Source organism: Pelophylax lessonae (genome assembly GCF_965119305.1).
Source record: "Pelophylax lessonae genome assembly, chromosome: 1".
In the NCBI taxonomy this organism is placed as follows: Eukaryota; Metazoa; Chordata; class Amphibia; order Anura; family Ranidae; genus Pelophylax; species Pelophylax lessonae.
Genome location: NC_138768.1, coordinates 579,330,138 through 579,350,677, shown reverse-complemented (window position 1 = coordinate 579,350,677; position 20,540 = coordinate 579,330,138). Strand labels below are relative to the sequence as shown.

At 38.6% G+C, this 20,540-nt stretch overlaps 1 protein-coding gene across 1 annotated transcript in view; it reads left to right on the top strand.

Moving 5' to 3' along the window:
- The first annotated feature begins 664 nt into the window (after window positions 1–664).
- The window catches only part of MTHFD2L (methylenetetrahydrofolate dehydrogenase (NADP+ dependent) 2 like), a 129,392-nt gene continuing 109,516 nt past the window's right edge, over window positions 665–20,540 (top strand). The window contains exons 1-4 of the mRNA XM_082245949.1: window positions 665–910; window positions 6,438–6,500; window positions 7,468–7,664; window positions 12,294–12,416. Coding sequence (XP_082102075.1) covers window positions 798–910; window positions 6,438–6,500; window positions 7,468–7,664; window positions 12,294–12,416 — 496 coding nt within the window. The 5' untranslated portion in view covers window positions 665–797. The remainder of the gene's footprint in view (window positions 911–6,437; window positions 6,501–7,467; window positions 7,665–12,293; window positions 12,417–20,540) is intronic.

Here is a 20,540-nt window from a genome sequence, read left to right as displayed (position 1 = left end):
TGGGGTGATTAGGGTGTGCCCAGGCACACGTAGCATACCCTGTGCACATGCCTACTCACCAACATAAAGGTAATATTATTAGTAGTGATAACCTCTAAGGTAATCCATGTGAACTGACTCTTACATTGATTTTATCATAAAGGCTGTTAAAATAATTATGACAGCCCTATAATAGTACCACAGCAGCACTACTGACAGTGCAGACTAAATAAAGGATATTATACTACAGGTTTCTGAATTAAATTTTTAAAAATATGAAAGATATCGTACTAAAAAAACAAAGACAAAAAAAAAAAAAACAGCTTTGTGAACTGACCCTCTTGCTAATAATGCTCTTTCTGCAGTCTACACTAGGGTTTACATTGCACGTTAGACATTACACATACGTCTCACACAATTTGGAATGCAGTAAATGAATATGTCTATAAAGGTTTCTAATTTATCCAGGTCCTGGTATAGTTGGTAGCAGCACTCCATGCCACACACACCTAAAAAAAAAAATGCAGAAAACTGTACACCATTGCAATGGACCAAGCATCATGTAACATCACTGCCTGTTTTTTTCTGTGCAGGTATGCCCATTATCCAATCACTGCTATAGAGGGGTGGAGTTCTTATCCCCACACAGTTTATACATTGCTTCAACCCTCATCAGTCAGTGATGCTTGAAGGTACCATTGACTGTATTGCAAATGATGCTCATGATGGTTTTCTTGCTGCAGGGGGAGATAATCTAACCCACTCCTCCTCTTGTATACCCTTGTTCTCGGTGTGTTCTCTTATTGCACGCATTGCTCATGGCCTCTACATTCACTGGCATTCGTCTTCTACAGAGGACAAAATGTGGAATTGCAAACGCCAGAAGGACTACCTGGAGTGGAGGCTATCACACAGACATGGCATGTAGCAGGTGAGAGCTAAGCCAGGTAACTGGACTGACTCTGCATGTGAATTTACTTATCAGTGTTTCCGCTTAACAAGCAAAAAGGTCACCCTGTCCTGATGATTTACTATATGTACGTGTTTATGTATATATATATATATATATATATATATATACATATACTGTATATATATATATATATATATATATACATATACTGTACATATATATATATATATATATATATATATATATATATATATATATATATATATATGTATATATATATGTGTGTGTGTGTGTGTTTGTGTGGAAATGTATGTAAATGTATGTATGTGTGTGTGTATATATATATATATATATATATATATATATATATATTTACTATATACCTGGGATTGTGTGTAAGCCCCTCTTCAGAAGGAGGCTTTTTAAATGTTTGTTCTCGATATAGAAAATAAAAGAACACTTAGCTTTATGTATAGACAAATGGCCAATGGTAAAATAACTGGCGTAATCTTGAAGGTGTTAGTTGCAATTTTTAATTACAAATCACATATTTACATGCCCTTGAATAGCTTTTTATAGTTTTTATATTGAGTGATATGCACTTACATTTTTTTAACTAATATAATAGTATATAATATATAAGATAATTATAATAATAGTAGAGTGTTGACACTTGTAAATAATAATAAAAAAAAGTTATTTTTCAATTATAATCATAATTTCTCAGACATAGCATACATCCAGTTTATTTCTTGAGAAAAGGTACACTCCTTTTAGATATTTATGATGGATATACATGTAATTATAATTTTTTTTGCTTGTATGCACATTTCTACACAATGTATACATCATGTTTAGCATGCTTTGCATTTATATTTAATATAAGTGTGCTTTTTCACAGGTGCTCGTGTTTAATTCCCAGTGGTTTTCTTCTGTTAATAGTGTAGAAATGGCTTTGTCTTTCTGACACAGATTATAATAAAGGGATAATAATGTTTATTGCTTCTGCAGCTTTTCCTTCACACTCCACTAGTTTTAACTGATGACTGCAGAGCTGGAGATGTAGAGAAAGCACAACCCTTCCATATGGCAACCCTTTTATTTATGTCCTTGCTTTCGCCCTGCACTGTGTTTTATTTCCATTTATAGCATTTTCCAGGTCAATACTAAAGCTACTCTTATATGGTCATGGACTTTATTGCTATCATAAAATAATCTGAATATTTGATATAATGTTTAGAGATAGTAGCTATACCGAGCTTTGCTATGTTATTCCTTTGCATTGTCTGAATAAATATATTGAATACAGTATACATGATACAGTGTATTCCTATGTGCTTGCATAAAACTCACAGAGCATTTGACACAATCTGCCAGAAACACAAAAAATAAAATATCCTGGGGTTTCTTAAAAAATCTTCTTCCCTATTTTTAATTTTATGTTGTCCTGACCAGACAGACAGTTCCTAATAGTACCCTGAGCACAGATAGTACTACAAGCTTGCTCAAAATGGCAACGTCTACTTGAATTGTGTTACAAAGGGGTTTGCGATGGGAGGACGAACAATGTCTCACAGGCCCCAGGTTATGCATAAGTTTTGAGAATGCTTTAAGTTGCAGAAATGATTCCTATGTGTTTCACAGAAAATGTATATTCTTTCACTATACTATACTCTTGAACTTAAGGTTGCCTGAGCTAGTATTAAAAGTTGCAACAGGTACAATGGTGGGGTAATTGAAACAACAGCAAAAATATCTCTCGTAGTCTGCCAATCTGGATGTGAAATCCCTCGTCTATGAGCAGCCTAACCGCAGAGTCAGTTTGCATGGCCATTAGGTCATACTCCATAGATTTTCAACATTTTGTTTTGACGAATAGCCATGTAGATGCCATCATCCAGTGACATCATCCAGTGTTTAAAGTCTGACTGATTTCCAGGGTACTTTTGTTGAAATGATAGGAAGGAACATAGGGCTTGGAAATTTTTTTTTTAAATGCATAGAAAACTGGTTAAAAGACTGATTTCAGAGAGTAGTGGTTAATGATTCATACTCTAAGGCCTCTTGCACACAATACTCCTGTTTGGGCATCTTGCGGCTTAAAAGTGCTCAGTACAGCTTATTGAGCTAAAATACAGCCCATTAATTGTAATGTGCCTATGCACACAGGCGCGTAAACAAGTGCTGTGTATTCTTCAGTAAGAACAAAATAGAAAAATCTGCATTTTTGGTCAGTAATTTAAGCCTCAATACTCGCGAATACACGCGAATACACGTGAATACACGCAAATACATACAAGAAAAATGGTCTGGAAAAAGTAGATGCTCAAACAGGAGTATTGTGTGCAAGAGGCCAAAAGGAGATGCTCAAACAGGAGTATCGTGTGTAAGAGGCCTAAATGGTCTAGAGTTGTTAGTGGTGTACCCCAAGGTTCAGTGTTGGGTACCTTACTTTTTCATATATTTATAAATGATATAGGATCTGGGATTAAAAGTATTATTTCAGTCTTTACAGATGACACCAAGCTTTGCAGTTCAATAACTTCCTTACAGGATGTCTCCAACTTACAAGCCGACCTCTATTCACTGTTTCATTGGGCAACTATGTGGCAAATGAGGTTTAATGTTGATAAATGTAAAGTTATCCACTTGGGGGCTAAGAATATGCATGCATCATACATACTAGGGGGAATACAACTGGGGGAATCCCTAGCGGAGAAGGACCTGGATTTTCTTGGAGATCATAACCTTAAAAATGGCCCGCAATGCCAAGCAACAGTTTCCAAAATGAGCAAAATCCTTTAATGTTTTAAGAGCGGTATGGACAGCAGAGAGATAGATACCATTTTACCCGTGTACAAATTATTAGTAAGACCTCATCTGGAATGAACTGTATCAGTTTTGGGCAGTAGTTCACAAAAAGGATACTGGGGAACTGGAGAAAGTGCAGAGAAGGGCAACCAAACTGATAAGAGGCATGAAGGAGCTCAGCTATGAGGAACAATTATGGGAACTGAATTTATTCTCTCTTTAGAAGATGAGATTAATGGGGGATATGATCAACATGTATAAATACATAAGTAGTCCATATAGAGAACTTGGCGATGAAATATTCACTTTAAGGTAATCACAGAGGATAAGCTGGCACTCTTTACATCTGGAGGAAAAGAGATTTATTCTCCAAATATGGATAGGCTTCTTCACAATAAGAGCTGGGAAAATGTGGAATAGACTCCCTCAAGAGCTGTTTCTGTCCAGCTCAGTAGATTGCTTTTTTAAAAAAAGGCCTGGATTCTTTCCTAAATGTACATAATATAACTGGATACTAATATTTATAGGTAAAGTTGATCCAGGGAATATCAACTTGCCTCTTGGGGGATCAGGAAGGAATTTTGTTCCTCTGCTGGAGCAAATTGGATCATGCTTTGTCATTTTTTTTCTTCCTCTGGATCAATTGTGGGTATAGGATTGTGTGTATATTTAGGATTGTACATTTTTGTTTTTCATTAACTGGATGGACTTCTGTCTTCTTGCAACCAGACCAACTATGTAATTATAAATACAGCAATACCCAACAGCCCTTACAAACTAAGTATTTGTTATTGTTAATAATAGGCTATAACAGAGATAACACTTAAACATGTATAGGTGAATAACTGCTATAGACATAATGCAAGAGTTGGAATATATAAAATCATGAAATACATATTTATCGAATATTTCTACTTGTATCTAGGCTGAAAACTGTCTACAGGCAGAATGCCCTGAAGATATATCTTTTCCTTACCTGTGTTGGGTAGATAAATTATCAGAAAAAGTTTTGACAACCAAAAAAAATGCCTGTTTATTTGTAGACAAATAACATTAGAGTTCACTTCTAGGCAACAAATAGTTCTGTATGGCTTCTCAATAGTCTTCAGTCTTTTGTTATATAATTTTATGTTGTGAAATCCTGTTACGTTTTAAGTGACTAAAAGCCTAGGCCTGTGAGTTTAAAGAGAGAATGGTATTTGAATTAAGAATCAACTTGGCCTGAATTTTGGTGGAATTTCGGTGGAATTCTGGCTTGTTCAGACAATGAGGAGGCTGTGACTGTAGGTATTAAGCAACCTGAACAGTTATAGTAGACCTACCCTAAGCATTCCATCTTAGGGTGTATCTGGTATGATTTGTTTGATAAGTTTTAACCTATATGATTTTAAAAGGAAAATCTGAGAATAAGTGATGAAACTGCTTGATAGTTTGATCATTATGATGATCACGCACACAATTTAGTAGGAAATTTTAGTGTTTTTAGGTGAATTTTAGCTTTTCTTTTAGTTTATATGTTTTTAAACTAGTGCAATGTATATTGTTATCTTGGACCCCAGTCAAATAGATTTAATTTTTTTTTTTTTAAAGTGTGAAAGTCAAACTTTATTGCCAGCTGGGTAAGGAGGCTTTTACCATTATGAGTTACCTACTAGCCTACTCTCTTCAAGTGTGAACAGATTGACATTCGTTTTCCCTGCTCTGGCACAGCCTCTACTGTCTTCTCCACTGCTTCTCCTGGGTACCAATATCTTCCACCTTCATCTATTAGGCGGACACTGATGTACATCTGTTTATGCGCAATGGAGCTACATCACCCAGTTCTTTTTCTAACGTTTTACGGATGCTGGGGATGATGTGGAATTGCTCAGACAGTGCACACAAAAGATACTAGAAGAAAGAGGAAATACTTTTTGCCAGAAGAGACATGCAAAGTCACTTCTGCCAAAAAAGTGACCTCCTTGCAATTATTTTATTTTATGACTTAAGTTCTACTTTAAAATGAAAGCTAATTAAGAACTGGGTTAAAAGACACTATTTATGATATATTTTCACCTAAATACTAAAATTCTGGCACAAAAGCATGACTGTACACATAAGAAGATTATATGTTTTTTTTAAGTATATATATATATATATATATATATATATATATATATATACACTCAATCTAAGTAACTGGGGTTATGCTTGCAACATAAGCTATGAAACTTTGATAAAACAAATGATTCTGCTGTTAGAGAAGCTAAAGTACAGGTGACCTTCCTTTTTCCCTCATTTGTTCAAGAGCCACTTGATTTATAGTGATGGTTCCTCTCTATGATTAAAGTCATTACTAGAAAGGCTGGGACAGCAGATAAACAGGAATGTGTACAATAAATTGAAATTCCACTAGAATATAAGAGATAAATCCAATCTGTTTTAATGTCAGCAAAAATGTCACTGTAATCGAAAAGGTGTTATCAGCTTAAACCTTTTGCCTGTTAAATAGACCAGAATCTCGAAAGCTGGCACTTCTGTGGAGCCAATGATAATGTACCATTTTAAATAATGAGTAAAAATCTATGCAAAAGATAACGTTGTTCAATTTAATAATTTTCAAGCTGTGAAGTTGCTTAATGTTAAATAAATTCACTTAGGATCTCACAATTACTGTTTTATCAATGGCCAGATTTTGCTCATATGTGATTTATGAACTACAGAGTGATCGTTTATCTTTGCTTTTATATTATAGAATAGCAATTCAATCAAGCAGAGGCTCCAAGGAATTCCTGTCCTGTGGGCTGCAAACATCAAGGTTCAGTAAGACAATCTAACAATTTATTATATGATATTTTAGTACCCCTCCTAAATTTATACAATGCAAACAGAAACATGAGTTTATGTGAAAATATTTTTTATGTTACCTTCACGTTTTTATTTGCGTAATTTTAATAATTTGCTAAAAAATGAATGAACAAAATAAGTGAAAACAAAAAAAGTTTAAATATGAATTGTAAAAAAGAAAAAAAAAAAAGTAGAAAATGTATCTTAATTATAAGAAGGTAATTAGGGCAGACTAAGATCAAAAGGTCTTTCCACTTTTGTTTCTCATCTCTCTCTTTCTCTCCCTCCCCCAACTTGTTTTTTAAGATACCTTTGATAAAAAAATTTAAAATAAACACCTAAATTTGCCAGTATTGAACGTAATGCATTCTGTACAAATACCATGTCTCCTGAAGGGTTCTGGAGGCTTTTACATCTCACTTGTTTTTCAATTTCATTTTACTGTTACCACTATCTGGGGTTTCTTTTATTGACCTGTTATGTGTAAGGCCCCCTCCTCCCACATAGACACTGTGGGGTTGATTACTAAAGGAATATAGGCTGTTTAGTTTGCAAGGGAAGTTGCACTGTTATTAGTGAATGTGGTAAAATTTCACTTTGCAAAGAATACCGAATCCCATGCAAGGAAAAAAAAACCCAAAAAATTGCTTGGATGATGTAAGTCAGCAGAGCTTCACATCATTCACTAAGCTCTGGGGATAATTTCCTTGCATAGTGTAACTTTCCTTGTAAAGTGGCAGCCTATTTGCCTTTAGTAAATAAACTCCGATGTGCCCCCAAATTTAGTATTTACCATTGGTCTACTAATGTCTTACAATTGGTAGCTGCAGTTTCCCTTTAAAACCTCTTCTAGCAAGGTGAACGGCATAAAACAAAGGGACTGTAGATTTATACAGCAAAAATAAAAAAATTAGTCATTGTTTTGTTTTACTATATAGGATTTTCTGCAGGTCCAAAGCACAAATTATCTCAGGAACCAAACTTGCCAAAGAAATTAAGAAAGAGATCCAGAAGGATGTAGAATCCTGGTTGTTCCTTGGCAACCCAAGACCTCATCTCAGTGTGATACTGGTAGGAGACAACCAAGCAAGTCACACCTATGTCAAGAACAAGATCAAAGCTGCAAGTACTGTAGGTAATGGCTTTATGAACTTCAAAGATTTTGGTTTTGTGGTTGAAATCATGTAAAAATGTATGTGTCGCCTTGCAAAATGGCCAATTCTCTTTGTCAAACCTTTTGTTTACAATACCCATATACTGACTGCTTACAGAATATGGACATGAAGGCTGCTTCTGTAGTGTACTCTGGAATTAAAAATCTTTATAGTGCAATTTAGCACAATAGTAAGACTAGATGCTCTATGTACAGTATGTTATAATTGTGTAAATGTATTTTCTGTGTCTAGGATAAGAGTCTCTGCTTTGTGAAAAAAATACTTTTTTGAATGAATTGACAGTTTGTTGGGGGTGCCAGCAGGGCTGTATTTTGGCCTCGGCCAACAAGGCCCAGGCCTAGGGCAGCACTTTGCACGGGGGCAGCAAAAAAGCTGCCCCCCTCCACCTGAGACTCTATTGGCGAATGGTTGCTAGAGCCGCCTCTCTCATTCCCCCCTCTCTCGGTCTTATCCCCCCTCTCTCTCACCCCCCCTCTCTCTCTCTCTCACACCCCCCTCTCTCTCTCACCCCTTCTCTCTCTTTCACCCCTTTTCTCTCTCTCTCACCCCCTCTCTCTCTTACCCCCCTCTCTCTCACCCCCTCTCTCTCTTACCCCCTCTCTCTTACCCCCTCTCTCTCTCTCATCCCCCCTCTCGCTCTCTCTCATCCCCCCTCCCTCTCTCTCATCCCCCCCTCTCTCTCTCATTCCCCTCTCTCTCATCCCCCCTCCCTCTCTCTCTCACCCCCTCTCTCTCTCACCCCCCTCTTTCTCTCATTCCCCTCTCTATCTCTCATCCCCCCTCACCCACCCCCCTCTCTCTCTTTCCCTCACCCACCCCCTCTTGTGAGATTCTCAGGGGTTCATGCTGGGACTTGTAGTCCTTCAATTTTGGAGGGAGCCACATCCTTTAAAAAAGGAGTAGAGAAAATTTACATGGGGGGGGGGGGGTGCCCAATTTTAGTCTTGCCTAGGGCAGCACAAAACCAAAATACACAACTGGGTGCCAGGCTTCCTATAACAGTGTGCCCAAAGAACCATCACAGCTACTAACAAATGTCTCATTCTTTTTATAATATCCACCTAAATATTTCATTCTTAATACCAGCAAAAATCTGTTTTCTAGTCTAGAGTAGGGAGGGGATTCAAGTTTTTTCTGGAAGTTCATCCAATCGCTAAAGTTTTAGCCTGTTTGGTGGGAGCTAAACACCCGGTATAGTAGCAATTATTCTGCTGGCACTATATATACAGCTTCCTTTTTCCCCTATCAATGGTTCTGTGTGCATCTTGTGTTGCTGCATCCTTAGCAACCAGTGACATCACCCTACACCATTTTTATTGTTTCACTTTAGGCACTTTTAAAATCACTGCTCCCATCAAATGAAATGTAAAAACTTTTTTTTTAGTTTTACTGCATGTTTCCCAGGCCAGTGCCCAACCCTCCATACCATTTGTTGAACAATCCTTTCCCTTTAGCCTAGAAAATTGCAATTTGGATTCGACACCCAAACTTTTGTTAAAAAGAGAGCAGGGTCTGAGACTGCTTTATAGGTAACACACCTCCATCCCTTTTTGTACATAAAAAGCAAAGAAAAACGCCCATGAGACTTTAAATGAGGTGGGTACCGTAGGCCATACATACTGCATTTTATTTTGTCATACAATACACAGTAGACAGGACCAAACTGTAAAAATACAAAAAAGTATACAAATAGGTCCATAACAGTATAAATTGCATATTGGTACATAAACATCTTGAGGCTCAATGCATTTCGTGAGATTCAACTCACTTCTTCAAGAGCAAATGCGTATTTGGTCTATAAATATAATACAACATAGTATCACAATAAAATGCAGTAATCATAACATTTTATTTTAAAATGGACCTAAAGGCAGATAAGTATTCACATCGGCTGAGCCAGGATGAGAGACCTGTGCAACCCCCAGGTAGCGGCCGTAAACGCCTGATCCGGGAGTTGAAGGAGTGGAACAAACAGACAGCCTCCAAGGGGGGACATGTGGGAGATAAGCGTGGTATATCCAATGTGGGAAGATATCCCTTGTGCTCCATAGCGGTTGGCTGTAACAAATATATGTGAATATGCGTATATAAGAATATGTAAAAATAATGAAATAAGGTAATCTACTATATTTAGTAATGGAGTAAAGGAGGTATCGAAACTTTTGTTAAGTTTGCAAACTTAGCCTGAATTCGAACTCATGACATTCAGCTCATCGGTCGTCTAGAGCAAGGGTGTTCAACCTGTGGCCCTCCAGCTGTCGTGGAACTACAAGTCCTATCATACCTTTGCCTTTGGGAGTCATGCTTGTAACTGTTAGTGACTTGAAATGCCTCATGGGACTTGTAGTTCTGCAACAGCTGGAGGGCCACATATTGAGCACCCATTGTCTACTCTAGACTCTAGAGGCATGTTTATTTCTTTTAACAAATCTATCACAGAAAGTTATGTTACTAGAGATCTGAGATAGCTGATCAGGTGAGAGTTACCATCTAAATAATGTTTTATTTGTGTTTTATTTCTACGTAACAGCAGAACAGCATTTTGACACTTTCCAAATGTATTTGCCTGTGTCCCTACTTGGGAGATTGCTCATTACTTCCTGCAAGGATAGGGACAAAGATGAAAACAAAAACGTATCTTTTTTTTAAAGCTTGAAATAAGTTTGAAGCACTGTCACTGGTTTATTAAATACTTTTTTGTATATGCAAGGTTTCTTGTAGAGTGCGGTGACCCCCTGAAATAAGTCTTAAAGTTAACCTGTGCCCAGGTTATGTGCATTAAAGTATTTACATATTCTTAACAAGCGTTAAAAGAGCAATAAAACAAGGCATCACTGACTTGGTATTTGCAAGCCTTGTGGAAAATCCTCAGATTTCACAACAAAGGCCCTAAAATCACAGCATATCTTCCTTTATTTTCTATGGGATCAGCAACTTGGCAGCCGGTCAGCCTTCTAATGTCAACAAACAGTAGGTGTTCAAAGCACAAACTGATTGAAACCTTACTTCAAAATCTCTTGTGATATTTCAAGATGATTTATTCTACAGTGTCTGCTTATTAACAATTTGTAAATGTTTTAATGTCCATGGTCTGGGCCCAGGTGCACTTTAAAAATAGCCCATATGGCGAAAACTGTAATCCTTGATTTAAAATTTGTTGCATAAAAGTTCAAAATCAACCAAATGTTTTGTGATAAAATCCTTAAAACTAGGGATAGACCAATATGGTTTTTTCAGGACCGATACCGATACCAATATTTTGGTCACAGCGTATCGGTCTCAGCCAACATGGGCCGATATTTTGTACATTTAAAGTTTTGAAAAATAAAGACAATTTTTGACACAAATCTGGTGCTAAACATGTTAATTTTTGTTTAATGCTTAATGGCTGGCTTGCTGGCACCCTGTGGTGGGTGGCTCGCTGTTTGGCACCCTGTGGTGGGTGGTTGGCTGGCTGGCACCCTGTGGTGGGTGGCTGGCTGTCTGGCACCCTGTGGTGGGTGGCTGGCTGTCACCCTGTGGTAAGTGGCTGGCTGGCGCAGGGGTTGTGGGTGGCTGGCTGGTACAGGGCCTCTGGGCGGCTGGCTAGTACAGTGCCTCTGGCTGGCTGGTAAAGGGCCTGTGGGTGGCTGGCTGTCTGGCACCCTGTGGTGGGTGGCTGGCTGTCTGGCACCCTGTGGTGGGTGGGTGGCTGGCTGGCACAGGGGCTGTTGGTGGCTGGCTGGCTCGCTGGTACAGTGCCTGTGTCTCGCTGGCTGGTACAGGGCCTATGGATGTGGGTGGCTGGCTGGCACTGGGCTGCTGTGGGTGGGTGTTTCGCTGTGATACACTCCCGCAAGACTAGTCCCGACTCCAGACAAGGCTAGGGAGGCGGCCTAAGAAGGCAGAATGACATCACAAAAATATCGGCAATATCGGCCAGTTTCGGGGCCAATACCGATATATCGGGGAAAGTGCATATCGGCTTTGGCGATAATTGGTCTATCCCTACTTAAAACCGTCATTTAAGTTCTACATGTCTTTATTCTTCGCCCTTTTTTGACTCTTAAAGCGAACTAAACTCAACAATTTAGCTGTTCCCAAAACAGCTATGTGAAAAGAGATGGCATTCAATGAGGGACTGAAATATTAGCTATTTATTGCAAACAGGGTGCAAAATCCATAAAGTACAGCTGAAATAATGTGTTTTGGCTGAAACGCGTTAGACCAGCTGTTTCAGTCTCTAAATGAGTGCCAGCTTTTTTTTTTTTTGCATAACGGACTCATTGTAGTTTGCAGGAGCCTCAGCCGCAGCACTAATCTTCCTTACAGCCTTCAAGGAATATCTGGGTTGAGCATGTTGAGTTTTTTTTTTTTCCATTCCCACAACAGCCACATTCAATACATGCTTTAAATGATAACTTTTACACTTGTGCTTATCTTAGCTGTCCATCAAATGGCTGGTGTCATAGCTGAATATATGTGCAGCATCATGGCAACTGCAGATCAAGCAAAGGCTAAAGTGGCAGCTTGCTTGGCTGGATGGACAGGAAGGTTTAGTTCCACTTCGTTTTCTTATATTGTTTAAGATAATTTTTTTCTGTTTTCAGGAATTTCCAGTGAAGTTTTACTTAGACCCGGCAATATTACTCAGGAAGAATTATTGGATATCATAAGCAAATTAAACCATGATTCTAGTGTTAGTGGTCTGCTGGTACAATTACCTCTACCAGGTAAGAAAAACTGATCATTAATTATGACTTCTGCTGAATAACTCAATCTATTTGAACATTTTTTCACCTGAGGCGCACACATTTTTGTAATTGGATTCCATTGGAAATATGTCTGAGGAGGAAGTGAGCAGAAAAAGAGGTGCAAATATGGAAGGAGTGCCAGACCAAAAGATTGGAGTCTAAATTAATGTATTGATGTTGTGTTAAAAGACAGCCAATGTGTTTCGGGGGTCAAGGGAATTCCCCCTTCATCAGGGCTATAATAAAACATAATTTAATGTAAAAATAATTGTGACCGATAAAATCATGAACCTAACAATTGTAAAACATCATGGATAACATACATATACATTTGCGTACACATACAGTACATGCATCCAAAAATATCCGCATATCAAGAAACATGCATACATGCAATGAAATGAAGATGAAGAAATAAGGGAATAACCAATATTAAGTGATAAGGTACAATGGGTTCATTTTCAAAATTAATGATATTTGATTCTACATGGGTAGTAGATGCTATTGCACCATTATATATGTAGCTGAAATAATACACATGAAAACAAACAATTCAATCTAATCATTAAAGAAAGAAAAAAATCATTAAAAAAAAAAAACAAAAAAACTAACGGGGTTAATCGAACTATATAACATAACCCCCCCCCCCCCCCAAAAAAAAAAAAAAAAAATACAACCTGACTATTGTAGCAGGTGTTTTTTTTTTTTTTTTTAATATAGTTCTCTTAACCCGTGGGTTTTTTTTTCTTTAATGATTATTTAGAATTTTTTTTTTTGATGTGTATTATTTCAGCTACAATGGCATTTACTAACCATGTAGAATCGGAAATCAGTAATTTTGAAAATGAACCCATTGCACCTCATCACTTAATATCTGATATTCCCTTATTTCTTCATCTTCATTTCATTGCATGTATGCATGTTTGTGAATATGCAGGTACTTTTGGATGCACGCATGTTTGATATCCATGATGTTTTACGATTGTTGGGCTCATGATTTTAACGGTCACAATTATTTTTACATTATATTATGTTTTATTGTAGCCCTAATGAAGGGGTAGCTCATTTGACCCCCCGAAACAAAATGGCAATCATTTAACACAACATCAATGAATGAGTTTGGACTCTTGTTTTTTGGTCTGGCGCTCCATCCATATATGCAGGTCTTTTCCTGGTAACCTTAAGGGCAAAGACCCTTTTATAGGATAAGTTAACCTTTAAAAAAAAGGCGAAATATTATTTTATTGTTTATTTAGTGTTTATTTATTTATTTGTTATTATAAATGTAATTTTTTTTTTTTTTACTTGGAGCCTGGAAAGCATTGCACCCGCGATCAGCAGATTGCAGGTGCCATGCAGGATTCCTGCAGACCTCTCAGTGTGTCTGTCTGCTTGTACCTCGTACAGGCAGGCAGATACACACTGACAGGAAAAGACGATGAACTACCAGAGCGCTCAACAGAGCCCTGGTAGTTCATTGAAACTACAAGCCGACAGCTGCAAAGGCTGTTGGGAGTTGTAGTTTCCCATTCACAGAGGACTGAGAATGAATGACAAGGCAGGGTGGGTGGAGCCCCGCATGGCCACTTTATTTTCAAACAGAGACAGCAGGCACCTTGAGAAGATGCCTGCCTGATGTCACTGGGAAGGAGGAGGAGAGGCTGCAGCTGCTGGGACATGTTACATGTTCCATCTTAAATATGGCTGGAACAGGTTCCAAAAGGTGAACTTATCCTTTAACTCCATTTCCCTCAGTTCCCTGGGCCACACAGAGCAGATACGTTTCTTGGCTTCCCTCACTCTGAATCTCAGAGAGGCCGCACCTAATGAGGCACTTTTCTCTTGTGCTTTGTATTATTCCAGCTGTTCACCTGTGTTACTGGACCTATCCCTGTGAGGGAAGCTGTTTATGTGAATAATCCCAGGTTGCTGTGTTCTGTTTTACTGAAGTAGTAATTCTTAGCTTGACTTTCTGTTGTTAGAAGGTCTTGAAGAATCTAAGATATGCAAATACTTGTTACTTTGATTGAGTCTCAGAGATACTGCTGTAAAGAGTCCATGTTTGTTCAGCTTAAATGTGTTTATGCAGCTTTCATTATTTTGCAAAGTATACACTTTTTTTGCCATCCAAAATCTGTTCTGGAATATTGGAAGGCTTTGCACAAGCTGTTGGAGTATGCCTGTGGGAATGTGTGCTCATCCAGCCAAGAAATAAACTTGTGAGGTCAGTTACTTGCACTTGGTGTTTCAATTCATTACAAAGGTGTTCAATAGTAATGAGGTCAGAGTTCTGTGCAGGCATTTTGAGTTCCTCAAAACCAAAATCCTCATACCATCTCTTTGTGGACCTGGCTTTGTGCACAGGGGCACAGTCATACTAGATCAGAAAGAGGAATCCCCCAATCTTTTGTCAAGGAAGTGCACAATTGTCTCATTTTTTAAACAGCACCTTTCACTGGAAACACCTGACCTCAATCATTTTGAGGGGTATCAACAACATACATTTTTTGCCTTCTGGTTTTATTTAGCTTTGCAGTGACTGACATCGCTTCCCCTCAACCATGGTACTTGGGAAGGTTTCAGAGCTTCCACGAACAATGTGTAAATACTTTCTCTGAAGTTAGTGAGCACTTGTACATTGCTTGTGGCTATAAGTTTTTCTCCTGTTATGTTAAAGGGGGCATAAAGATCCATGACATCTGCTGAGTAAAGCGCAGTGTTCATCATTGTAAGGCCAAATGTGACTCTATATTTGCATTGTTAATTTTACAAGAAATAGAAGAGATTAGTAGAACAATAAACTCTACTGCTGGCGGTCAGCAGCTTAAAAAACTGATACTGGAATTCGAGGTCTTGGCTGGTAAACTGTATTTCTATTCTATATATGCAGGGTGTGCGGACTTATGTATTTAGAACTTACTGTATATATTATTAACCACTAGATGGTGCCATCAGCTAACATAAAGGAAACTAGTGCTAAAACGAACACATCAAACAACAAAATATAGTTGCCATAATCATCAAAATTAAAAGAAAGAAATGCTTGAAATATATCACTCTCTATGTAACGCATCTATATAAAATATATTTAGAAATTAACTTTTTGATGATATATTCTAGTTTTTTTTAGATGAACCTGAAGGTCTGTCCTTTGCGGATGCTTTAGTTACATGGGATGTAACATAGAACAAAACTCCTATTCTTACAGGTGGTCTAATGATGCTTGTCTACTTCCAAAAAAATGGACAGAATTAAACAACACAGACAAATACAGCTCCTGCTGATAGTCTTACAGGGATATTTCTAGGATATTGGGAACAATATGTTAAAGTGGAGGTAAACTCCACTTTTGAACTTGTAACTATAGGTAATCATATAATAATGGGCCATAAACACTATACAATTATCTTTGGTTTTACCAAAAACCATATAATATGGGGTCACATCTAAACACTTTCAATTTGTATGCAATCAGTCAGGCCCCTGCACTACATAGTTGAAGGTAAATCTAAAATCTGACAGCAAAAGTTGCATAGTGTGTATCCAGCTTAAGACTTACCTGTAGGTAAAGGAAATATCTCCTAAACTTGCACTGTTTAGGAGATATCCACAAGCAATTCTGCCGATTGTGACGTCACCAGCGCATGCGCTCCAAAGGGATGGCATACCCATGCCATACTTTCAGAGCTCTGTGCCAGAGCTGAGGGACTGACGTCACAGCGGCTCCAGTCATTCCTGCAGCTGGAGCCCATGAACCTGGAAGAAAGCAACCTCCCTAAAGATAGTAAATTGCTGCAAGCACCTCACTTCTCATAAAAGTGCAAATAGTAAATAAATAATCAAATAGTGCTGCGCAATAAAAAACTAATAAATAATCAGTGAAATAAAACGATAAATGAAGATGATGATTAGCATGTGTAAATAAATTAAATAACAACAAAACTTGGGCATATAAATAACCGTAAAAATTCAATAATAAAGTATAAAGAATAATGTATAAATATATGTGCACATATATTTATACATTATTATTTATACATTATTATTGAATTTTTACGGTCATTTATATGCCCAAATTTTGTTGTTATTTAATTTATTTACACATGCTAATCAACATCTTAATTTATCGTTTTATTTCACTGATTATTTATTAGTTTTTTTTATTGCGCAGCACTATTTGATTATTTATTGCGTTTACTAACTACGGGAAATATTTATGTCATTTTTATTGTTTTTTTTTAACTAGTAATGGCGGCGATCTGCAATTTTTTTTTTGTGGGACTGTGACATTGCGGCGGACAGATCGGACCCCTGACTGACATTTTTGACACTTTTGGGAGTACCAGTGACATTACTGCAGTAATCAATGCTATAAATATGCACTGTTACTGTAAAAATTACACTGGCAGGGAAGGGGTTAACTTTATTGGTGACCGGTGGGTTAAATGTATCCCTAGGGGCGTGATTCTAACTGGGGGGGGGCGTGGCTTGTGATGTAACCACAGAGACATACGATCCTACATAGCAGGATCGTATAGTCTCTGCACTTACATCAGGGAGAATGACAGACGGCTGGGTTTACATCAGCCGTCTGCCTTTCTCCCTCTCTTGCGGGAGACGTCACAGCGACTCCAGTCATTCCTGCAGCTGAAGCCCATGAACCTGGAATAAAAACCAGATGAACAATGAATGTTCTTCAACAAGAAAAAGTACATTCCACAATAATATATGTATATGCTACAAAAACTAGTGTGTGCTGTAAATTGGTTTCAGCATTGCTCTTGTTTCTTCTTGCTGGAGACTGCCATTTTGTTGAAGCCCAGAGCAGCCACTTCCTTTTTGCAAACTCTCCCCTTTGTTTCAAAACTATAGGTGATTAAAATAATATATGTACATATCCAGCCTTGATTATGTGTCTTGGAGGAGCTAGGCTGGCCATACACAATGAAAATGTCTTTCCTGCAAGAAAGAAATTTGAATGAATCCCCCAGCGACACAGGCAGTGCTGACAGGGGAATCCCTCCTGTTGAGCAATTGTCTTCTCCCAGCAGGGGAAGCTGTCCCTTCCAGGAGAAGACAGTGATTATCGCTAGCGGCTGATCAACTTGGTACAATCAGTCTGCCGATTAACAGCTTGAATCTCAGCTGGTTCAGCAGCGAACCGTGTATGGCCAGCCATGAGCCCTGTTTCCACGGGCTGAATGTCGGGAGACAATGGGCAGTTAAAAAAAAAAAAAAACGGCCGACATATGGCCCGTGTACATAGGATATGCATGCTGGAAAACCAGCATCTGACCCACTCCAGATCAGCATTCTCAGCTAACAGAGAGCGCTGATTGGAGTGTTCTGGTGAGGGGGCCATCGCCCTGTCAGTTCACAACAGCTCAGCGGGGTAGATCGCTGAACTAACCTTGCATAGTCAGTACAGCGGCTCTGACCGAAGCTGACAGTTTTTTTTTCTGTTCGACCCGCGGGGTTGCACAAAAAAAAAAATAGTTTGTACCCAGCTTTAGAGATGAAGGCTGACGGAAGCTTTACAGCCGAAGTTCACACAATGAGAGAGAAAGAAGAGACTATCAGGAAGATAAGACTTTTTTTTGTATCCCTGGCAGAGTTTGCTTTGTCATCTCTCCTACTTTCTTTTCTCCCTCTCTAACCTGTGTTCCCACAGCATAGTCTGCATCATTTCTGTTGCATTCTTCCCCCTTCCCCAACAGTATATCTTAAAGCTGCCAGCTGATTGGCCTCTAGTGGCTCTGATATTAGGCACAGTGCCGAGAAAAGAGAAAAATTGAGCACGTGCAGAACATGGTGCATTACTGTTTTTTTTAAAAGTATAGGCACTTATTTTTAATGTTTTACATATCTATACCTGCAAAAGGGGCCAGCCTGAAGTGATCTGGACTTAATCTTCTGATTAAAGTTCCCCTTTAGTACAACTTAGGACTTAAAGTATAAAATTGGGCTTTGATTCTAAGTCTTAAAATATATGCTCATAGTAGAATATGCCCTATCTACCCTATCTATCACCATTAGCAGTTTGTAGCCAAGGTAACATGATTTTTTAAAAACTGTCCATGTGCCATTTTAAAATGGGGCCCAGATTTAGTGGCTTCTTCACCCCCAGGGCTTCTGATGCTTTAACAGATTTCTCCTTGGATAAGAAGTGCTAGTGATGTTATGGTGCTTCCTCTCAGAGGCTACAAGCAGAGGAGGTACAGCTCTCTCCAGCATCTCCTTACAGCAGTAAATTACTACAATAATGATATATTGCTGGTTGCTTGCCTCTCAGGGTTTATGTTTGTTAGGATACTGCTAGCGACCGCTGGCGTCACAGCAACCAATGACTCATCCCCAGCCATATTCACTGCTAGCCAGAGGACTCCCCAGCCGGCAGCTGAATATAAAACATGGGACCTGGAAAGCTGTCTAATGTCATTGACCATTACATTGGTTGTGTTGCACAGCATCATTGGTTGCTAGGACAATAGCGGTTGCTTCTGTCCTAGCAAAGGATGATACTGTGCGGCCCTGGAATCATCCATGGATGCCTGGTGGCTTCCTTTGAATTTGAACCTCGGGTTTACAAACCAACCAAAGTGACCAGAAACTGCCATTTTTTGGAAATTTAAAGAGGAAGTAAACCCTCCTCTGCAAGTTGTACCTATAGGTAAGCCTATGATAAGGCTTACCTATAGGTACTGTAAATATCTCCTAAACATGTACCGTTTAGGAGATATTTACCTTACATGCAGCGAGTGACGTCACTGGCGCATGCTCTCTGAAGGAACGGCCACTGGTGCCGTTCCTTCAGAGCCCCGTGCCGTGACCGTCGGCTCCCACGAGCGTGCGCGGGAGTGACGTCACCGCGGCTCCGGCCAATCAGATGGCCGGATGCCGCAATCCCGGAAGACGGGCGACTGAACATAGAGGTAAGCGGGCGGCACGGCGGGGGCTCGTTCTAAGGTAAGTATTTCATAATGAACTAGTATGCGATGCATACTAGCTCATTATGCGTTTCTCTTTCAGGGTGAGAAAAAAGAAAAAAAAACTAATTTGGGTTTACAACCTCTTTGTAAGTGTTATTTTGGCTTAAGCACATTGTACAGGTATGCTGCTTCTCTACAGGTTTACCCGCTTGTGGACCGCCCCACTGTACAGATACTGCAGTGGGGCGGCCGCTCTGGGCTGGATCACGTACCTAGTAAATGATATGCCAGCCGGGTTAGAGACAATTCATTTTCAATATAAACCAAGGAAATAAAAAAAAGAAATAGTTTCAAAATTTGCTGACAAATTAAAGCCCTATCTGTTCCAGAAAAAAATTGCATATAATACGTATAGGGTAGTCTACAAATAAAAAAAACGTATAAAGTGCGGAAATGGAAAATTGAGGAAACAAAAAAAAGCAGCTTTGGGACTCAAGGGGAGTTGGGGAGAAAAAGGGCTTAACTATGTTAAATTTATATAAATGGAAAGAGGAATTGATTAGTAGAATAAACTCTATTTTGTTGGGTATTTCTAATTATTTTAATTTTAACAGAATACTTTTCCTGGCATATTAACATAGCAGCTGAACTTGGAGAGTCATAATATGACCTGGGAATATTATCAACGAATCCAAAAAGCTAGGTTTCAAAATGGAGGGGGAGGACTCTACCTGATGGTCTTTTATAAAACTGTGTATTTGTTTCTAAAATGCAACAACGTATGTGGCGGCCCAGCTATAGCATGTGAAGGAAAGCTTCTTTCTCAATGTAAAATTTAGGGCATTAGTCTGCCCAGTTTAGTTTCCCCTAAGCCATAGCTCTCAAATGTCACTTCTTTAGAGGGACTGTATGTCTTGTGGAACCTAAGCTGTTCCTCTTTTTGTACTCTTGTATGGAGCGCTATAAAAAAAAAATACCATTTAGCGAACAAAGTGATATGCTACGCTAAACTTTTCATCCAATTTATAAAGTATAAATATGTTGTTTTTGGAAGCCAGCACTAACTAAAAGTAGTGGTGGAATAGAGTACATTTTTGTAAAAATTCCTGGTCTGAATAGCTAGTGGCACGGTAGGAGTGTGTCCTCTGCTTACATACTTTGTTCTAATAGTTAC